The sequence below is a fragment of the Emydura macquarii genome, unplaced genomic scaffold (genome assembly GCF_026122565.2).
Source record: "Emydura macquarii macquarii isolate MOO-44397 ecotype Brisbane River unplaced genomic scaffold, CSIRO-AGI_Emac_v2 contig_2681, whole genome shotgun sequence".
NCBI lineage: Eukaryota > Metazoa > Chordata > Testudines > Chelidae > Emydura > Emydura macquarii.
In genome coordinates this window covers 2128951-2151157 of record NW_027132818.1, presented here as the reverse complement: position 1 = coordinate 2151157, position 22207 = coordinate 2128951, and the positions used below count along the sequence as shown (strand labels likewise).

General features: G+C 39.0%; 1 protein-coding gene across 4 annotated transcripts in view; it reads left to right on the top strand.

The window, feature by feature from the left end:
• Positions 1–21625, top strand: part of IFNAR2 (interferon alpha and beta receptor subunit 2) — a 33870-nt gene extending 12245 nt beyond the window's left edge. For 3 of the 4 annotated variants that reach the window (XM_067565597.1, XM_067565595.1, XM_067565594.1), the window contains 7 exons: positions 3600–3641; positions 3981–4110; positions 5951–6126; positions 9058–9218; positions 11703–11868; positions 12219–12340; positions 17932–21625. In XM_067565597.1, the coding sequence (XP_067421698.1) occupies positions 3600–3641; positions 3981–4110; positions 5951–6126; positions 9058–9218; positions 11703–11868; positions 12219–12340; positions 17932–18588 (1454 nt within the window). In that variant the 3' untranslated portion in view covers positions 18589–21625. The remainder of the gene's footprint in view (positions 1–3599; positions 3642–3980; positions 4111–5950; positions 6127–9057; positions 9219–11702; positions 11869–12218; positions 12341–17931) is intronic. The other variant, XM_067565596.1, reaches the window with a different exon arrangement.
• Positions 21626–22207: the final 582 nt, after the last annotated feature.

Here is a 22207-nt window from a genome sequence, read left to right as displayed (position 1 = left end):
TGATGCAATGTTAAAGCTCATCAAGTTTCTATTGACATAAGGAAACAGTACTCAGTTGTTGAGGGAGATCTGAATGCTCCAAAATAGGAATTTCAAGCACTTTGTTTTCCAAATAAGTTACACTTTTTAAAAAATATTAACTGTTGAGGACTGGGGAGGTCTAGGTTGGACATTAGGAAAAAGTTTTTCACTAGGAGGGTGGTGAAGCACTGGAATGGGTTACCTAGAGAGGTGGTGGAATCTCCATCTTTAGAGGTTTTTAAGCTGAGGCTTGACAAAGCCCTGGCTGGGATGATATAGCTGAGGTTAGTCCTGCTTTGAGCAGGGAGCTGGACTAGATGACCTCCTGAGGTCCCTTCCAACTCTAATATTCTATGATTCTATGACAGACACTAAACCTTCTACAAAATTGATACGTTTTATAATTGTATTTTTAGTTACTATTTTTTAAATTAAAGATAAGGACTACGAGTTATCTTCTTACAGAAGTGGTAGGGCCTGATCCAATTCCCACTGAAGTCACTTGAAAACTTCCTATTTATTTCATTATCATAATCGAGGCAGTAATAATATTATCTTATTTGTATAGTGGAAGCACCCAAAATGTACTAACTGCTGTACACATGTATGGGAAAAGAGTTCCTGCCCCCCAAAAGCTAAACATTTTAACTTATATGTTACTCTATGTATTATGAAAGTTATAGCAATTATTTATTTTAAAGTAATGTTTTACTATTCATCCCACTTGGCCAAACGTTTCTAAAATAGCTGATAATCTAACACAAGAAATAAATTGTTCTATTTCTTTTTATTTCTCTGCTTTTTTTAACCATAATTCTGTTGCAGATATCTGTTGTGCAATCATAGGGAGGAAGGATGTCTTGTGGTTAAGTCACAGACTGGGACTAAAGCTAAAAGGTTTCTATCAGGCACCAGCACGTGTGATCTTGAGTAAATGGCTTAATATCTGTGTGCTTCAGTTCCCCAGAATACTGGGAGGACACATTTAATATGTGCGAGGCATTTAGTCATGATGGTGAGCAACACTACAGAAATGTCTATAAATGCATTTGTGTGCAGTTTCAAGGATTCTAAACTGATATCTTATTGTTTTAATTTCAGTAATTAGGACACTTCATTTGTACTATAAGAAGAAAAATTAAATAATTCTTGTATCAGTTTTCTAACATCAGATTGGAAGTCTTCCCCCATGTACAATCAAATGTTATACTGAATTACATTTAGCATTGTAAGCACACATGATAGAGTTAAAAGCTTGTCTACAAGCAATTTGCAGTTTCAGAAAGTATTTTTAGATCTCTGAGGACATTTCACTTTATATTGTATCTCATTTGTCTGCATTGTGATTGTGTAGTTTATTTCATTGCTAAGTTGTACATCACTCCTCTTGTAGACTGAAACTTTTAAAATTAAACAGAAACTACTTTCCCTAATAGAACATTCAGACAATGAATACAAAATTGTTACTCGCTTATACCAGTGCTGGAAATTCCTTCCATTGTCCAAGCTTATTCACTTCCTTCATAACCTGGGCTGATGTCCCACTAAAATCTTGCAGCCACTTTGACTTAAGATGGGTTTGTGGTCCTGATACACACAGTCCTAAGACTTATTTGAACTCCTCCATTCAATCCTAATTTTTCTGGATCTTAAGTTTTGTCGCAAGACTCCTTTCATCCTTTCAAAATCTTCACTGCTGTGACTTTGTTAAAAGCTTAAAATGGTTATATTATTATTTATTGTAATGCCTACAAGCCCTGGTCATGGACCAGAACCCCATTATGCTAGGTGCTATACAAACAAAACAAAAAGATTGTCCAAGCTCCAAAAAGCTTACACGTTAAGTATAAGATAAGAGAGATAACAAAACATGCAGGGATATAAGATAACAATGAGCCAATCAATGTTGGTCAGCCTGATAGGCACTGGTATCAGTGCAACAGTGGCCTATTCAGTATCTTTTTTTTTGGCGGCATCATGGTAAAGGAGAGTTTTGAGGGATTTGGAGGGGGACAATGAGGTAACTTTGTGGATTTTTATGGGGAGCTCCTCCCAAGTGTGAGGGGCAGGATGGGAGAAAGCACAAAGGTGCTTGTTTGAAAATTTAGTAAGTGGGCAGTGGAGGCTGTGATTATTGGCCAGTTGGGATTTTGGGGTGGGCCCATCCTGCATGTCCGCTTTAAGGAATTTCTAGGAGCGATACCCTATACCCGCCATGGAAAAAAAGCAGCCTTCTGCGGAAGAAGGTATTGCTACTTTAAGACTCTCTTAAAGTGGAAATGCCATCCGCAGAGAAATCTCTTAAAATGGCAATGCAGCCAGGGACCACCTGGAAATAAATTGCAGCACGTGGGCCAGATCGAAAAGGTTCGCGGGCCAGATGCAGACCGCGGGCCGTATGTTTGACACCCCTGCTCTAGGTGATGAGGTCTTTTCCTGAATAGGAAAGGCCATATGTTAGAGATGTTCTGCAGAAAGGATCTGCAAAATTTAGACATAGCCTGGATGTGGGTAACTAGAGAGAGGTCCGATTTGAAGATGTGTGTCTGTGTGACAGACAAGATACTGGTGGTGTCCACAGTGATTGAGAAAGGAGGGAGCATGGATGGCTCTTGCGGAAATATTAAGAGCTCCATTTCAGCCATGTTGAGCTTGAGCTGGCAGCTAAACATCCAAAAGGAGATGCCAGAGACAGTTGAGATTTTAGAAGGAGATAGGGATTAAGGTTAGTGAAAGCAGTGAATTACATGTTAAAACTACTAATAAGCTACACTATCAAAAGTCCATACTCCCAACTTGTAGCCACCACAGCACATGTGAACATATCACACCAATATTCCTCAAGTACTACTGGCTTCATGTCCCTTTCCAGATTGAATTTTTAAGGCCTGGGCACTGACTTAATAGGCTGGGGTCTGAGCTACCTCAAAAACCAATTATCCATTGCCAACCCTCCATGACAGTGCTCTAAAAGAACTTTTCAACTAGGCTGACTCAAGCTAAGATTGTTGGGTCTATGGAACAGAGTATATTCAGCAGCAGGAACCTGGTTATGGAATACCTTACCAGGGAGATCAGAGTGAGCCTGAGTGACAATGTACTTGGATTGAATGATCAAGGAAAATGCCATCCCACGTTCTGGAAGATTGGAGGGAAGAAAGACGAAGGCAAGAAGAAGGGGGAGAAGAGTAAGAAAAAAGCACCCACACATACATAGTTGGGAACAAGGGAGGCTGTGAGAACATTTCCATTTACTGGGGCTGTCTTTAATTATTGTATAGTGCTTAGATATCGCAATGATATGTGATTCAGAAACACCTGAGCTATTCCTGATCACTTTTTTACAGATGTAATGGAGAAGCATTTGATACAAAAAGGAAATAATTCTAGTGCAGTTTCATCAAGAAAAAATGGTATAATCTGGAAGGAAAATGAGCAGTTCTCCACATGATAGAGAACAAGATTAGTATCACTAATAGTAAATGAACAACTCTAATTTATCATTGACAAATACTGTAAAGCACACAAGTATACCATTTGTCTAATGAATAAATATATATACATATTTTCATTTCCAGTGTACTTCAGCAATCTGATCACTGCTTTGTACAGCTTGCCAGGTAAGAATTTTTATTGTATTTTAAGCAAAATCTCTGAAATAGCTCAAAAGATTTGTATACTTCATCTGGCATCCTTTTTTAACTTCACTATGCATTTCCATGTAAGAAAGCTGTATGATTAATATCCAGCAAAACAATCCCATGCATTTGTGCCTCCAATGCTATGAATGTGCAAAGTAAAATGACTTCATCTTCAATCTTGTAGTTTTCTTATCTTTGGGGGGGGCTGATATTTAACTAATTGGTGAGTAGACTTGCCATATACAATGGTATAACACTGTCCCTTTGCTTTCCTTTTTGAATGCTTCTTAAGTTTAGCAACTTTTTCTTTTAATCTAGAAACATCTGTGATAAAGCCACCTCAAAAGTTAAAAATGAACTCTCAGAATTTCCAGCACATTTTATCATGGGAAGCAGGAAGTAATACAACTGTGCCAACATATTATCGTGTGATATACATAGATATCAGGTTTGTTTCCTTTCATACTGTACATTAATTTGTACTTTTTCTTTCTTACTAGTCAGAATATTCTATTGACTTTTGTTTTCTCAACAGATTTTTCTGACATTTGCTATTCATCAGATACTAGAGAAAGAATTAGATTTTAGGATATGTAATTTTAGATAAGTGCACATTAATTCCTAGAACAAATTGGTACATGGAAGAAACCTGTATTTATCAAAGGAATGATGACTTCAGCTTCTGTTGATAATTTCTCTTACTTTCTGTTCTTATTCTTTCATCAATGCAGAGTGCCGTACCTTAACAGAGAGACTGGGCCACAAGCCCTCTGGGGGTGTGATGAACTGCCTGACTGGTGCTGAGCCATACTGTATTTGATAGTGCATGTGTGCAGTGCACACTGAGCTTTAAAGCAAATATTTTTCAAACTGGGGATAACATATATGCTGAATGCCCCACATAATCTGGGACACTGGGCATATAACAACACTGAACAAGGGGTAGATAACTAAATAAAAATAAATACATTTAAACTAACTTTTTGTTTCCCTTTTCAGAGCCTTCCCCCTCCCCCCGAACTCTCCCCTTCCCCATTATAACACTGCGCAGTTCCCTTCCGCCCACCTCTGCACTCCAGAATGCATCATTTTGTGCCATCCCAGACATCTGAAACTTCGGCAAACCAATAGACACTTCCAATAAGAGGTTACCTAAATGGTATTTAAAAAAAAAAAAAAGACATCAAAGTTTAAAAAAAAATTTTTTTTTATAACCTTAAGAATATAAAATGAATTAAACTTTTCAAGAACATACCATGTTATTTTTTAAATGCTACTTACCTTTAATGTGTGGCTTCCTGATGTTTTTGTCGTAACAGAAATATGATCTGTGTCATTATCACAGAACTGGAGACTTGGGAGGAGAAATCTGAAATGGGATCCCATCTGGGTTCTCAAAGTTATGTCAAATGCTGTTCTGTCCCAGGCTGTCTTGAGACATGCAAACTTTCAGGGTGAAACTATTTTTTTAAAAGATTCCTTTGCAGGTCGTCTTTAAGTAAAGAGGATTCTCCCCCATTCCATTTGTTATTTGTATAACAATAGCATGTAAGGACCCATTTTAGATTGGAGCCCTATTGTGCAAAGCAGTGTAAAAACATATGATAACAGAGTCCTTGCCCCAATGAGTTTAGATTTTAAATAGAGAAGGCAAAGGGTTCAGGAGAAGCGGAGCATAACATACAAGCAGAGTGAACAATGTGAGGGGCTACAAACATCAAATTAGTTTCAGAATTTTGTTTTGGTATTTTGGTTTAGGGGTAAGGCTTTGTTGTGAAGAAATTAGTGTGTATATATGTATGTAAAGTGTGTGGACCAGGAAAGGAGCCAATATGACCATAAAGGAAATTAACCCTACTAGATTGAGTGGACTGGGGTAGCTTTTTGAGAAGAGAAGCAAGTGGGGTTCCTCTCCAGGAAGTTTATTTTATGTTGCTGAGGTGAGTGGGAGATCCTGTGCAAACCTTATGGCTGACATTTCTTGTATATCGTTTTTGTTTTTATCCCCTAATCATTCTGGTTTGTTGTGGTTTGGGATTTTGGGTTTTTTTCAATTTTGTTTGTCAAAAGTATGCTTCTCCTCCACTTCCCATATGGGTACACTGTAAATAAACCACTTGGATTTTACTAGTCTTTGTCGTTTTGGTTATTTTTTACACTGTTTAAGATGAGAGCAGAGATCACTTCATCCAGTGCATCTGTCAGCTTTCATGCCACTCTCCAGAAGTACTGTCACAAATCAGAAGATCTTTTTAAACAATACTGATTTTTTTTCTTTCAACTTAAAGTAGATCAGAAGAGGAATGGAAAATTGCTAAAGAATGTTCAAATACCACACACCTATTTTGTAACCTGACAGAGGAGTATGAAAATTATGTTGATAAGCACCTAGCAATGGTACAGAGCTTCACAGAACATGGAGTATTTAATTCATCTATATATGATTTCAATCCATACTTTTCCAGTAAGTTCTCTGTTACTACTATATTTTATCTATGTTCGTTCATTTTCTTGTTTTTATTCTCTGCTATGCATATCCAAGTGTTTTACTAATGGTACTGTAAGTAACTACAAAGTAATTTAGTTGGTGATACATTAATTTATGTAAGATGTGAGCTGACATATCATCTATAGTATATTTGTTTTATAAGCTATGGAAAGCTATCTATACAAAATACATGGCTTGACTAATTCGTATGAATAGAAGCAAGCAACAATTTGAAAGAAAAAGCAAATGTTGGCATAGGTTTCCTTCCACTGTGCATATATAAAATCAATTTATTATGTGTATTTATTACAGAAACTCTTTTTTTTTATGATAGTTAATTGGTTAACTGTTGAACAGGCAAAAACAAAAGGTGAGAGGTGGAGGAGGAATGTCTGCTTCCATTCTAGCTGTCATTCTACCTTGATTTCCCCCCTCCCTCCCTCATTGGTATGTCTCACATAAACACCAGATGCTCATTAACCATGATGGTCTAATACTGCTTCTCCCTGGAGTCCTATTAATAACATCTCCACATCAATTTCTTTTTTTCCTCTCTTGAAATAAGGACCATTCATATTGGGGAGCAAGTAGTTAAACTGAATAGTGAGACTACTGTCCCTAATGTTAGGTACGAGGTTACAGAAAAAGTATCAACTCAGCTCAAACACTCTGAAATACTTTAACTGTAATAGTAACAAGTAAAGGTAATATTTTTGTGAATGGAAGTTTCTCCATTAATTTTAAGTTTCATGGCTGTGCTATTTTGCATCTCAAATTTGCAGGCCTTCAGGGAATAGTGTAGCCCTTATTGCAACTTGAGTTGTCCTGTATAGCTTCCTCCCCACACTAGCCCTTGTTCCTGCCCTGTCCTGTCCTGTCCAAAATCAATGCCCATTTATTTGGGAAAACAGAAAACCCTAAACTTAAAAATAATTAAACACTTTTCCTCAGCTGACCCATCAGCATAGTGCCTTACAATGAGATTGTTCTAAAAAATTGGAAATGGCAAATAGTACTTTGTATTCAGACTTCATTGTTCTGAACTCATGTTTTCATAGATACATATCAGAAAAATAAAAACATTACTCTGTTACAGTATCCTCCAGCTGTTTCCTTATTTAAAAGTACGTTTGCGTGGATGAGGGTGCACTGGCATCTTTCCCATGCCATCTCTGTGTTCACTGTTTTGTAAAGTTGCCAAAAAGTATTATCAGTTGACTGAACAGCCAGGCTCAAATGGTTACTGTTTGAACAAGGGAGGCTTATCTCTTTCTTTACTTTTCTTTGTACCTATTTAAACCAGGATGACTGATAGGAATGCAGGGCTGTTCTGATCCATTACCCTACTAGAGCAGGGGTGTCAAACTCATTTGCTATGGCGGGCCAGATTTGAATTAAATGTACTTCAAGTGGGCCATACATACCATAAATCGAAATATTAGGCACTTACGGAGCGCTGTGTCTCGTGCTCCACGCGCTGCCGCCAGAGTACACCGATCTCATGGCAGTGCGCGACACCGCAAGATCTCATGGCGTTGTACCCTTGGGCGGCAGCGCACAACGCTGCCAGAGAGTACAATGCCACGAGATGTCGCGGCAGCACACGCTGCCACAGGGGCCAGACCAAAAACGTTGGCGGGCCATATCCAACCCATGGGCTGGATGTTTGACACCCCTGCACTACAACATCTGATTTACTCCTACCCATAAAATAGGAAGGGTTGGAGCCTCCCTCTCCTTGGCAGAGGGATTTGAGGCAGAGACAGGCAGCTCTTGCAGTCAAAAACCATGGGAACAGCCAAGTTCAGATGAAATTTTAGGCTGAGGTTTATTGTTTTGTATAAATGAAGCAACAGGCAAATCACAGCGGGGGATGTAAAGATTTGGACAGTATCAAGTATGTGCATGCTCCTGTTTGGAACAGGGTAAGAACTCCACCTCTTTAACATGTTAAACTGCTTATTTTACCTGTATGATTATAGAAATGAACAGTACAAGTAGTTAGCACTTACATAGCACATTTTACATTTTTCAAAGCACTGTCCAAACAATGACTAATTAGATCAAAACCCAGCATTTGCAGAAGGATCAAAGTGAAGCGCAAAGCTTTTGACCTTCAGGCTTTGAAGATTCTGCTATATTGTGCAGTGGAGAAAATGTCTGCATAGTTTTGAATATCAGGGAATTGTCAAGGTTCATGGCTTTCCAAACTCATGGACGTTCTGAGAAACTGGATTTCCAGGCATTGTTTTGAAGGCAAAGGCATTCACACAGAAGCCCAGACTCAGGATAATATTCCTCAGGTCCTGCTTCCCAGTCACCTCCTGTGAGAGTGCATCACCTTTTTGAGCTCTGCTGCCAGTGATTGTGTGCCAGCAGCTAGTCCCTTTGTCTAATATCAAGGGGTATTTGTGTATGGAGGAGCCACCACAGGGATTAGTTTGTATGGTTATTTCCAGTGTTTTTAACTAGAAGATGTTGCCACAGAAAACAATATTCACTCCTTCCCCATCAGCCTGTATTCCCCTCACAACCATAAGAAAAGAGCCGCAGTTGCACAGAATTCACACAGAAGGACTACTGTGGAGCTGGAAAAACAAGGGATGCTACCGTTTTGGCTCAAAACCCCTTTCTTCCCACCTCCTCCTCCCCCGATCCTCTTTTCTCCCTTGGTAGTTTTTTTTTCTCTATTTTTATTCCCTCTGCTTAAAAAAAAAAGTTGGAAGGATTATTTTCTCCTGAATCTTTGATCATTTCAAGTTTTGTTGGGCAACTGATTAGTCAATCATCTATCACATGGGAATTTAGTTGATTTTTACGGATTGTCTAACTGATGTTAAAGTATAAATGTAGTTGATAACAAAGAAGTTATGTTTAGGAGTTTTGTTTTCCTTTTTCTTTAAACAGCATACTTGGGTCCACCCACGGTTAATCTTACCGCTTGTCCAAACTGTATAAATGTGACAGTAAAACTTCCAGCTGTGTATTTAAAAGAACGTTCTTTAATTGATATATATGAAAATCTTGATTATACGATAATGCTGGAATCATTTGATACAGAGGAAAAGGTAAGAAACTTATTGTTTTAAGATTTAAAGAAAAAATGTACCAAGCCTAAAATACAAATTGGCTTGAGCAGTAAGGAAGCTTGCTGAAGATGAGTTCTGCCATATCTTATTCTAGATCTTTATAAGAATAAGACTATCATCAGCAGTTTATACCATATAGGATAAATATGATCCTTCTTGATGCATGAGCTGACCATTTGCATACAAGAGGAAATCCTTCTGCCCTTCTTTCCATCCAGGGGATGCAGTATTCAACAGTAGGTGCAGTGTAGGGGATTCTCTTCATTCCTTTGAAGCATCTGACATTGGCTACTGCTAGAGACAGGATATCTGATTACGTAGACCATTGGTTTGTTCTGGAATGTCAATTCTTATGGTATCACATAGTATTGATAAAAAAAGTAAACTCAGTGCTGGAGTATCCCAAAGGTGCCTTTTTTCCCCTCTAACAACTCCCCCATCCCAGTTTCAAATTGTAATGGGCCTTTCCTTCAACTCACTTGAAAAGTACATAACACATTTACATTGTGATCCTTCAGGATGACAGTGACAGAGTGAACTGTATAAGGAGATCACTTCTCCCACCACTAAAATTAAGTTGCCTCTGAAATGAATCTTGACAGTTTGAGAATTTAGGGTGCTATCCCGACCAGTGTGGGGCTGTGTCACCCCTGGCCTGCAATCCTGGGTGCCTCACAATGCTTTGTTGCTGTAGCTTCCACTTGGGCTGCTCACAAACAGCCTTCCAGCATGCGGGTAACATCTTGAGTATCTGTGTATAGCTGTAGCCTGCCAGCCATACATCAGTCACACTCTGGCTTCCACCAGCCTTTTTTACTACTTGCAGGGTGATCCCAACACACTCCCAGTCCCAGATTTTCCCCCAAAATCTGTGTTCTGTACTATCCAGCCCTCTTCTGGACAGTCCAGATGTATTAGGCCCATTGCCCCTCTACACAACAGTCTGTTACCTGAAAATGGAGCTACACACACACAGTTCACAACAATGGATTACTTTTGATTTAAAGAATAAAACCAGTTTATTTAACTACAAGGAGATATATTTTAAGTGAGTATAAATATAAGGCATTAAAGTCACAAATGGTTACAAGAAAAATAAAGATAAAACACTTCCTAGTACTAAAACTTATCATACTAGAAGTTCAAGGTGAAGTCCCTTACCACATGTTCCCAGTGATATTGCTAACCAAATTCTTAGGCCAGGATCTGCTCCCACAGTGCAAAGACTGTTTCTTTTGTCATCTTAGGTGAAAGAGAGAGATGGATACGGAAAGAGAATTTGAAGTGTTTTTGCCCCTCACTTTTATAGTTCACTCACCTTCTGAAATGCATTTTCCTAAGGGTTACCCCTAGATAAAGTTAATTTCCACTGTGAGGATGGAGACAAGAAGTCTGGTGAAAGAGGTTACATGCTTTTGTTTGCTAAGATGCAGATCTGTTTGTTCATGCCCCCCTTCCTTGACAAAAAATGGCCACTTGGCTGGTGATTGCCCATCAACTTTGATGACACCTGGTTAGAAGTGTTAGCTTGTCTTTTGTTTTTGAGAAACTGGTTTACCCAGACTTTTCTGGTAAACACATTTCAGATCTAATTTCAACTCATATTTATAACTCTACATATAATGTTGCTACTCACATTTCACCATGATATTATTGACCAGCCAGTTATTAGTTTTCAAATGATATGTTACAAGGCATATTTTGTACAAAGATTATTACAGTGGTGTACAGGGTGTGAACACAGGGGAGCATTTGTTATATGACAATCAGTTTGGACAGACAGTGAATAAGAATTGTTTCCAGATGAAACTGCTTGTTGAGTTTATTACTGGCTCATAGAGAAGTGCAAGGCTGCCTATAGGAAGTATTTCCACAGTGCCTGTCACAGTGGTATCTAATCACCAAAATATAAGTGATTCAATTAGTCAGTTTTCTGCAGCATGTAGGCCCCCGCCTAAGTACTGACTCAGCCCAGTTTATCTTAGCTTGTGACATCAGATATAATGAACAATAATAACTCTTCTACAAGTCTTTAATAATCCACTGAGAAGACAGGTACATTTGTACTTTTAAAGAAAGAGGAAACAAATGTAGATATGAAACCACTAGCTATTCTACTGAATAGTAAAAGTGCTATTTTATGGTGCACCAACTTATTGCTAATGTAGAACTTGTAAGATTGTGTTATATGTAATGATACCCTTCTAATAAATTGAATCCAATGGGCAGAAGTGTAGGGTCAGTCCTTGAGCTCTAGTAACTGCTTTCCTTCTCTCAAAAATGGAAAAAGTGCAATGCCTCTTCCCCACTCCACCCTCACCCCCTACTATACGACTCAGTTGTACTTGCCACTGTACCATTTCACAATGGGATATTAAAATAGCTATTAAATGCAATTTTTTTATCAATGTTTAACAACCGCTTTTAGACAAACAGGTTTCAATAACATTGTTTTCATGGCAGATTCCTATTACGAATAAAACCTCCAAAGAAAGTTTTAGTTATGTTGTTAGCAGCTTGCATACAAATACAAATTATTGTGTGTCTGTTGCTGTGGCTGCATCGTTAAACCCTAACTCCATCCCTTCGGCCTTGAATTGTATAATCACCGGATCCATCACACAACCAGGTACCACATATTTTATAGTTGGGGGTAGGGTGGGATCAGGTAGTCAGTATGAGTTTGGGGGTTTTTTTAGTTTTTAATAGTATTTTCAGAATAGGGTTACTGGTAAATATCCCAGTAAGAGAGAAAATATATTTTCATAGACATTTGGTTGGACCTATAAATGACATATGAGGTAGTTTGTATTTTTGGCTAATCCTGCTGGCTGTACAAATAGCTCTTTGTTTGTTTTCAGTGATCAAAAGTTGTCCTTTTCAATCTTAAATAAGTATGTAATGTAAAATAAGATAAATTGGAAATCTCTCCTGGATCTATTAGGTTTCACTCAGTATGTTTTTATTTTTCACTTGCAGGTTATTCTATAACTCCAATCCTAAATGGCGGACTTGTTTCATTGGTAATAGGCATCGTCCTAATAGGACTGTATAAAGGAGGTTTCATTTGCTTAAAAAGTAAACCATGGCCAAAAGTCTTGGTATGTCTTTTTTCATATTTAATTTATCTGGAGGGGGAGGGAGAAAGCCTCTTTTTTATACAGCAAGTAGGAAGATATATTGTGCATTAGATAAAAGTTAAGCAACAAATATTTGAATTGAAAAATTCCCTTAAAAGTGAATTGCAAAGCAACTTGAAATTCTATCCACTTTAGATATAGGATGTTAAATACCCTCAAGGAGGGATGGGGATTGGGTGGTCTGTAAATGTCCTAAACATTCACTTTTGTACCTTTTCATTTTGCCTTTTCTATTCATATGATTTCTGAAATTGGCTCCCAGTTAAATGTCAGCTCTCTGTGCACCATACTGGGGATCCTATATAGAACAGAATGCTATAAGTGCCATAGAACTTCACTAGACCAAAGGGGCAGCTACCAGGAGGGAGGAAATAAAGTAGTTTTTATTTTTGTGTTTTTCTTAAATATTTTCCATCCTATGGGATTTTTATTTTGAAAAAACACAAAAAAAGGCATCTTTAGCCTCTTTATAGGCAAACTCTGTTCTCCAGAAGGGTTTCAAAGGGTATTGTGGTGTTGTCAGCATGGTGAATGCCAGAGCATCACAAGAAGCCTGGACATTTTGTTTCCACAGAACTGAAGAGTAGAAAGTGAGAATTTAATGATGTGTTGCCTGCCACTATCAGCCTGGGTAGTTTAGGACATATTGCTAATGTGGGAAGAGTGTTCGTTATTCTATTTGTAGCATACCTTGGGGGGGAAAAAACTAAAATAATTATCTGTAGGTTACTAAAATGTTGTAGCTTAAATTGCTTAAATACTGTATGTTATCAAAACAATTATTTGCTAGTTCTACTATAACATACGTGATTTGAAACTGACTGACTGTTGATTGATAAAGTTATGGATTAAAAGTTAAAATCAAGGTCTTCTGCTCATTTCTGACTTTTGTCCTGTTGCAGGGCCAAAGATCACTTGTAACCTTAAGCTATGGTTACTAGGTGTTCCTGGTACTCTAGCCAACACTGGTTTAATGTCCAAAGCTGCTTTGTAAGCTATTGCTGCATATATAATTATTGCCATGTTTGCCGGTAGAGTCAGGGCTTTTCCAATAAATTGTTGATTTGCACAGAATTTTGGAATATCTAGAATATGAAAATGGTCTTACAGGTTTTGGAACATAAGCATGTATATGTTTGTGTATATTACAATAGGATGGTTTCCGTAGTACAACTATTGAAGTTATGAATAGTAATGGTTGAAAAGTTTCCATCAAAGCTGTTTTTTGTTTAGAAAATTGAGATTTCAATTAAACAAATTTTTAGCAAAAAACTCTGCTTTCCACTGAAAACTTTGAAATCAATGGGAAAAAAAATCAATATCCTAAACTCAAAAACTGAAATATTTTTATTTAGATATCCTGCCATTGTGCCTCATGGAAGTTGTAGTTTGGTTTCCTCATGTCCCCATTCTCCACTGTGAGTTGGGCTGGGCTCTCTGACCAGATGCTATCTCATTTAATCTCATTTTATCTCACCATGACTATGGACCCCCATGATGTAACCCTCCTAGGGGGGTGTACAAGAGAACCAGTCTGTAGAGGAGAATGGGAATGTGAGATACCCAATCTACATTTCTGATCAGCCACTAGGGTTTTTAGACAAAAAGTTCACAAGGAAAAAGCCCATGTTCTAACCAGCTCTAGTTAGGAGTGCTTTTAAAAAAGGAAGATTTGCACATGTGCTGCTAGACTCTTTCCATTCTCTCTTTGCAGCATGCCAGAGTGGCTTCCACTATTTGGGATGCTTTGAACTATCTTAGGTGGTGGTGATCATGGTGGTTGTGCCAGCCTACTTAAGGCTTTAACCATTGTGGTCTGCCTAAGGGCCTGATCCAACTCCCATTACATTCAGTGAATCTTTCCAGTGACTGCATTAGGAGTTGGATCAGACCCTTAAGCTCTGACTATGGTTCATGATTCAAGGACACCACTGAAATAGATATATAGGCTTTAACATGCCTGTAATGGTAGATCAGCATATAAGAAAGCTTAGGTTTTTTTCTTAATTAAGAAACCAGGGAAATTTAAATGACAGCCATTTAATGCTCAAGCTAGACATACCCATTCTTTGAACAGATCTTCACCAGTCCTCACCATTGGTTTGCCTTCCTCTGTCTGTAGACTGGGGCCGGAAATGTAGAGGACTTTGGTCCTGTCCACCAGGCAAACAGCCAGATGTTCTACCTCTGCTGGCAGGAGCAGTCATGGAGGTCCTTGCTCTCTTCCTTATTGATTTTCAGGTTTAACTTGTCCACTTTTACAGTAGTGTAAAACTTCCCTTTCTAATTTATGTTCTCTCCTTTCTGGGGCATGTTTTGCGAAAATACTTTTTTGGGGGACCTCTGACAAGCATTTCCTGAAAAGCAGATTCTCCCTGCTCCCCTCAGGGACTCTGTCATGATTGCAGAATAATCCAACAAGGCAAAGGCACTCTTCTTTCTCTGAGACTGTCCTCCAACCAGCTGTTGAAAGAGACCTTTGCCTTCGTTGCACCAAGCCACCTGACTCTTGCTCTTCTAGGAAATGGGCTTCTGAAGTCAGCTGGTGTGGCTCATCTGCCTCTTTATGCTGCATCCAGCCTTCAATGAGAAAATCTCTGGGACAAGCCAAGGGAAGCCTCACTTTTAACTCTAGCTCAGAAAATTGCCCCCACTCCATCCCTGTCATTTCTGATTTTCTTTTCCTAGGAAAGGCTCAATGAGCAGTGCTTCAGGTCACTTTAAAGCTCTACTTCCTTGTGAATCAGAACACTAACACTCCTTGCCCAGTTCTGAAATGGGTACTGACCTCTCTTGGCAAGAAGGCTGGGGTTTTCCTTTTCCCTCCTCCACAGAGCATGCTCCAAAGTGCTCTCCCCTGGGGTTCTTTCCCCAGACTTAGAGAAGACAGCAATTTCTTGACTGAAATTCTCTAGATGCAAGGTAGAAGAGAAGTTTGAGGGAGTGACATGGAGGCCCCTGCTAAAAAGGCACAGAAAGGGGGTGGGGGGAACAAAATCTAAGAAGCCCAAGAAGTTCAGGGAGGCCAAGGGGCAGCCTAAAAAGCACTGGGCTTCTCTGTCTGGTTTCTCTTACACAGAGAACAGTAAATTGTCTGTGCTTTAGTTTGAACAACTGGACTGTGAAAAGCAAGAAACATTGTTTTCTTGAGAGAAGAGTTTAAAGCCATGAGAAGAAAAATGAGCAAATGCCATTTACAAACAGTCAGCTAAACCTGTTTCTGAGAAGATGCAACAAAATCTCCCTGGCAACTACCTATCCTGCAAAGTCAAATTAGACATGCTTTTGCACTTTTACTTCCTTCAAGAATATGGTAAGATTTGAATGGGCATTGCCAGACAAAGGTAAGAAGCTAAGCAGGCAAGCCTTAACTTTTGAAAAGATCCAGGAACACAAATGTTCTAAAAATTGAAGCTGAGGTGGCTTCTTTGCCAAAGAACGTAGGTATTGTCTCAGATGGAGGGTGTGCATGAGAGAGAGAGAGACAGAGTATGTGGAAAAACCTGTTCTCAGAGGCAGAGAGCTTCCTTAGAAAAGTTTGACTCATCAACTGCCCTGAAAGTGGCTCTGTTTCTACTGTACTTTCTGCTATAGCCTTTGTGAGATGGTGTTACAATTTAAAATCTGTGGACACCTTGAAGAGTTTACACTCTAATTAGACAAAGATACACAAAGATGAGGAGGAAAAATGGAGAGGGGAAGTAGAAAAGTAGAACACAGCTCTTCTAGGTCCCAGTTTGCTTCCCTACCCATTAGAGAATGATGCGCCTCTAGTACAGTGTGGATATGCCTAGAATTGGCATACCAGCCTATGATGTCCCAGTCCTCAATGTTCAGAAGTCAAGAAAATCACATGCTAATTATGCAGGAATCTCTTCCCTTGTCATTCTGGAGGACCATAGAGCTAATCCCAACACCAGAAAAATTCCCAGAGCTATACTTCATATGGACAGGAGAGGCACTAAAAGAGGCACTAAAAATTCAGCAACTTCACAAGAAAAGCAAAACTCTGGATGGAATGTGAAAGTGAGCCCTTACAATTGATCCTATCACATGCTGAATAAGAGCCCAGTATCTTATTTGTGTCTTTACACCTAAGGTGTGAAGGAGACATGTCATCAAGGGCTTCTGTGGCCAGATGGATAAGATGTATGTTTCCTCAAAACAAGAAGTCTTCAGGAAACCTGAATTTGCTCCACAATGTCAACAGCAGCCTCCCAAGCAAAGAACATCTTTGCTGAAATAGATTTACATAGAAGAAGCCTGGATTTCAATTTCTTTGTATACCAGATGTTGTTATAAACTGGATCTGCAATCATCCACAGAAGCTTCCCTTGTCAGGAGTGTGCTCTAGCTAGTGGTTCTAAAATAGATATGCCACAGGATTCAGGATTTTTCTCTCATCCAGAGTCTCTCTTACCTCCTCCCTCTCTCTTTCATCATTTATTAGTACATTTGCATATCAATGAGGATATTAGTGGAGAGTTTATGCAAGAGGATGGAATGAAAATTTAACTAGAAGAAAGGAAATTAGCATGTGAGTAATCTAGAACTGATATGTTTTCTCATAGCCAACTTCAAGTGTATGACCAAATCTATCTAACTACCAAGTGTCAAAGCTGGAAAACACTTAAGTACTTATAGGTTTAGAAAAACTCTTCTGGTGGTTGGCCAGGTAGGCAAGGTCAACATCCCGTGCATAGACTCTAAAGTAACTGTCTCCAGTCACTGTACAGATGAAGACAAAATACATGATTGAGGATTAATGGTGAGACTAGTAGAAGAAAGGAAATTTAATTGGTGAAATAACATTTTACACTTTCTCACATTTTGACTCAAAGAATTTTTCTCAGGCTTGTTATGTGAGAGAATGTCTTTTAGGGAATTTATACTGCTAGTATATTATACATAAATTCAGGATTTTGTACAGGTGACAAATATTAAATGGGTTTTAAAAGTTGATCCTTAACTTCCAGGAAGGAAATAGAAAGTGTTAGTTAAGTAGGGTGCTGAAGAGTTTCAGGACTATCCTCTGAACCCATATTCTTTTCAAAGATAAGCGTTTAGTCCTGGAAATTTATCTCTCAAAGAAAGCTGGAATTTTTTTTTTCCAGTCCTTTTTCATGTTCTCCAAAACCTTGCAACAAAATATATTTGACACTCTTTGACAGTGAAAATCCCACAAAAAGTACATCTTGAAAACACAGTGCCTTCCATCTTGGGTGGTCTTTGGCCAAAAGCATAAGGTCATTTCTGATCTTATTTGGGACCAATACTCAATTCCATAAGACTATTTAGCTCTCTGTGTTTGTTTTTTGGAAAAAGACGTCATACTTTCGAGAGCAGGAGAGGGAAGATTTCTGGATTCTCAGAACTTTGTAGACAATGCTGAAACATTGATATTGGGGTGATCCATTGATTTCTGAACACTCTTGGCTGTGTACTAGTATAAGTGTAAAGTGGTGAGGGAGTTAAAGTAGATAACAGGGTTACTTTCTTATACTCTTATCTATGTGTAATTTTTGTGTGTGTTTGGTTTTGTTTTTTTTTAGGAAACCACAAATAAATTACACTGCCCAGTGCACAAACTTGATCCTGAAAAAGTGTGTTCTGTACAACTCATCTATAAGGAGATTAAAAAAAAGGAGTGGAAATACAGTTATGGTGATGATAGCGAAAGTGATAGTGAAAACTCTGATGAATATACCAGAAATGGCATCTTAGGCACAGTTCCAAAATCCTATGCCAAATCAAACACCTTCGTGCAACAATCTATAGACTGTACATCTGCAGAGAGTAGCAGTCAAGCACATGAACTTCTGGCTTCCAATGTTGAAAATTCTGAAGAGCATCAATCTGTCATTAGAGAAAATGAAAGCACAACTAGAATGTTCTTTCATCCTTTATCTGAAGTAAACAGTTCTTCAACTTCTGGGTTAAGTAACAGTGCTTGCTTTAACATAAACTTAAATACTGTGATGCTGGGAGACCCTGACAAGACCTGGGATGATTCTGCAACATTAATCTCCCACCAAGAGAATGCAGTTGACTTGCAAGATTCTAGTGCTTCTGATGCACTTGAATCAAAAATTTTTACTAACACAGTAGATGTTAAGAAGCCAGATTATCATAACATCTCACATGAATGGCAAAAGCCTAGTGTCTCTGATGAAAGTGATATATCAGATTCTGAATACATAAGGAGGTGAATCAGTGAAAGCAAGAACCACTTTTTAAAACATGAATAAACAATTGTTTATGTTTCAGAGTATCCATTTCTTGTTTGAACATACAGTGATGAATTCTGCATTTTGAAAATTCTAAATATATGTCTGTACATTATAAAATCACACAGGACTGTCCATGTTTTGAACCGTGTGTTGGTAGCTTAGGAATTGTCTACAGCAGTGTTTCTCAATTAAATTTGGCCATGGAATCCTTTTGAACTCCATAAATAATTGCGGAACCCCCCAAACTCTTAGCAGTCTTCAAATGTCGAAATAAGCAAAGGACAGCATTTCTCACTTAAATTACACTTACACTGGATACCCTCCGCCGGAAAATCCGAGACATCTTCCCTTTTTCGGCGGCGCGGAGAACAGCTGCTCTCGGCGGCGGAGAAACCTAACAGTGTTCCCGCGGAACCCCAATTGAGAAACACTGGTCTACAGGAAGTGTTTAGTCCAGACGAACTCAAGTTAGTGCAGAGTTAGTGAGGCAAACCCTAAAAGTGCACTAACTCCTTACTCGATGCAAATTCTGGAGTCCTCTTTCAAAGTGTAATAAGTTCAGTGCAAATTGAGAGAGTGCAGACTATCGCTCGTGTATGCACAATGTTGCTGCACACTGCTTTGGCAATTCTATCTCTATCCCACACTGTTTTGCAGGGTCAAATGATAGGCATGTGGATCCCATCAGTTGCCCCCATACAATTCAGGAAATCCATGCATGCAAAGCCATCAGTAATATCCTGAGCATCATCAAGATTTATAACCCAGGGCAACAGTACCTTCTGCATGGCAGCACACACCTGTATGACAATGCCCCCAAAAGTCAATCTCCCCACATCAAATTAGTTGGCTATGGATGGGTAACAGCCGGGGTGGCCAGCACAGCACCATGTGGAGCTGCTCCAAGAAGAGTACAGTAGAAGTTGCATGGTGTCCTCCTCCTCCCTCTGCTATTTCTACTGGGTAGCTACACCAGCTGCTTGGTGATGTGGCTGTTGGAGTTCAAAGCTGAAGCCACCCAGCCCAGAGAGCTCAAATAAAGTCCGAACAGCCTCTATCTATTCACAGTTGCCAGCACAGTGGCATGGAGCATTGTTGCCCCTATGCTGGCCAACAGTACTTTGAAAGTGGTGCTTGCCTTCCCAGATAGAGAGGAATTGAATCAAGGAAGTGGGAGCAGAATTTTTGTAATTTTATCTCAAGTCCCAGAATTCCACCTGGTTTGTTTCTGCAATGCATTTCACAGTGTGCAGTGAGAAGAATCCCAGAATGCACACAACTCAACAGCAAAGCAAAGGACCATGGGATACTCAACCAAAATGCCATGTGCTTAGTACACACCAAACCTCCACAATGTGTACACAATGATGCAAATAAAAAGAGGGTACAACTGAGCCCTGTGCATGCTGTTAGAGCTAAATATGTATTGTGCATCAGCTGGTATGCATCAGCTCAGAGCAAACTAAACCCCTTGTGTAGACATGCTTTTAGTATGCAAACCAGCTGTATTTCACACACACAAAAGCAAAGTACAGTTCTGAAGGTAAATATATGTAGCAACAGTATAATGCCAGTTATTAAACTTTGTTATTCTCACACGTTGTGGTACACAGACAAGTCCACTTTAAGTGTTAATGAACAATAAACCTTTTCAAAAACCACCCCACCCCACACACACTCCGGAAGCAGAAATAATGATGTTACCATATAGTGATCTCACTACAAAGTATTCTCCACAAGCAGTCTCTCGAAGGCCTGTTCTGTTTTGGGGGTTGCTTTGAAATGTGTTTAAACCATTGCAACAATAGAGTAATGATGCATTCCTGTAAATGAATTAATGTTACACAAAACCTGTTTGTGCAGAGAAAGCTGATCTAGTGAAAGCCATGCGAAAAGAAAGAAAACTGCCATTATTTCTGAATTGTATCTCCTTCTATAATGATATTTAAACAGATGTCAATGCTTTACTGCATCTGCCAGCTTGTTGGTAATAGCACATTTTATGGGGTCAGACCCAGAAAGAGCATTCTATTTTAAAAGTCTGAAGCATAAAATAAGGTATTAGCATTTTTCCACAAAGCATATTTCATTACAAAACACTGAAGCTGAAATCTTTGTCCCATTTAAGGCAGCTTACATCGACCTAGCTATGGAAGTATCTACTCTTACATTTCTCTCCCACCAATGTAACTGCCCCGTTACACTGACTTAATAACTTCACCTCCAGAAACGGCATAGAGTTCAGATCGATGTAGTTAGGTCAACACAGAGTGAGTGTGGTCACTGCGCTGCTTATGTTGACTGTTACTGGCTTTCAGGAGCCATCCGACAATGCCCCACACTGACAGTACAATCAGTACAAGTACTGCTGGTGAGGACATGCACCACTAACAAAAGGAGCAAAGTGTGGATACGCACAAGCGATGTAATTACTGCGGCGGCTGTGTGCCAACGTAAGTTAGGTTGACTTAAATTTTTAGTGTAGACAAGCTTTAGTCAGTGGGAGTTTTGCCATTTGTTTCCTTGGGACCAGGATTTCACTTGATGAGTTCACAAATACTGTACCAAACATAAGAATGCTTGTAAAGACTGGCAGGAACAGGAAGGAGTAATTGTAGAGCAGTTTAAAATAGTAGTAAGGTATTAAAATATATTACTGAACATATCTAGACTTGCACCATAGGTACAAAATCTCTGTCAGAAGTCAGTGTGAACGTCTAATGCAATGTACGATGCTGTGTGGAAATATTCCTTTTTGTAATGAGAACTAGGAACTGTATATGAGCTATAAAGTGTATAATGAAACCAGGAAACACAATATTTCATGAGCATAGTTCAAGCCGCTAAAATAATGCAACTGGTCATTCCTAATGGGGAATGGAGGTGGATGTTTTGGGGTTTGTTTTTTTTAATTTTAGTTACCTTATTACCCTGTGTAATTTTTTTTACATTTTTGTAAAATTATAAGCTACTACGTTATATTTTTTTAAGTGTAATAAATGCCTTTTTTAAATCAGTGAAGTTTTTGAAAATGTGTAACTATAGCTCTGGAATACTTAGTGAAACTATATGTGCGCCATCAAATCTTGGGATAGGTTTAAGAATGAAGATAAACTGTTTGACTCAGATTCTGTGTTGCATTCTGGCCCCTTTGTGCCACTGGGAAGCCACCAGCTCTTACCAACTGAGAATTTCCTCAGCATAGGGAAGCTTTTAGCTGATGTACAGCTGACATACCCAGCTCCTGTTCCAATCTGGTTCTGGCATAGGGGACAAAGAGGTGCCATGTCCATGTGCACTGTGCTCCAGCTGTGACTATGGTCCCTTGGCAACCATTGCCAGCCAGTCATGGGATGAGAGGGAAGGTCTTCTCATAGATTGGTAACTGGTTAAAAGATAGGAAACTGTAGCCCATAGAGCTAGCTTAGCCTTTTGTTTTACCCAGCAGTACCTCAAGGAACCTACAGGCCTGTATCCTGTAAGACATTTTCTTAAGCAAGTTAGCATAAGTAAAGTAGACCTATGACCCTTAGCATAGATAAAATGGCCCAACAGTTATCCTAGATTTTAGGGAATTGGGAATAGATTGGTCAAGAGA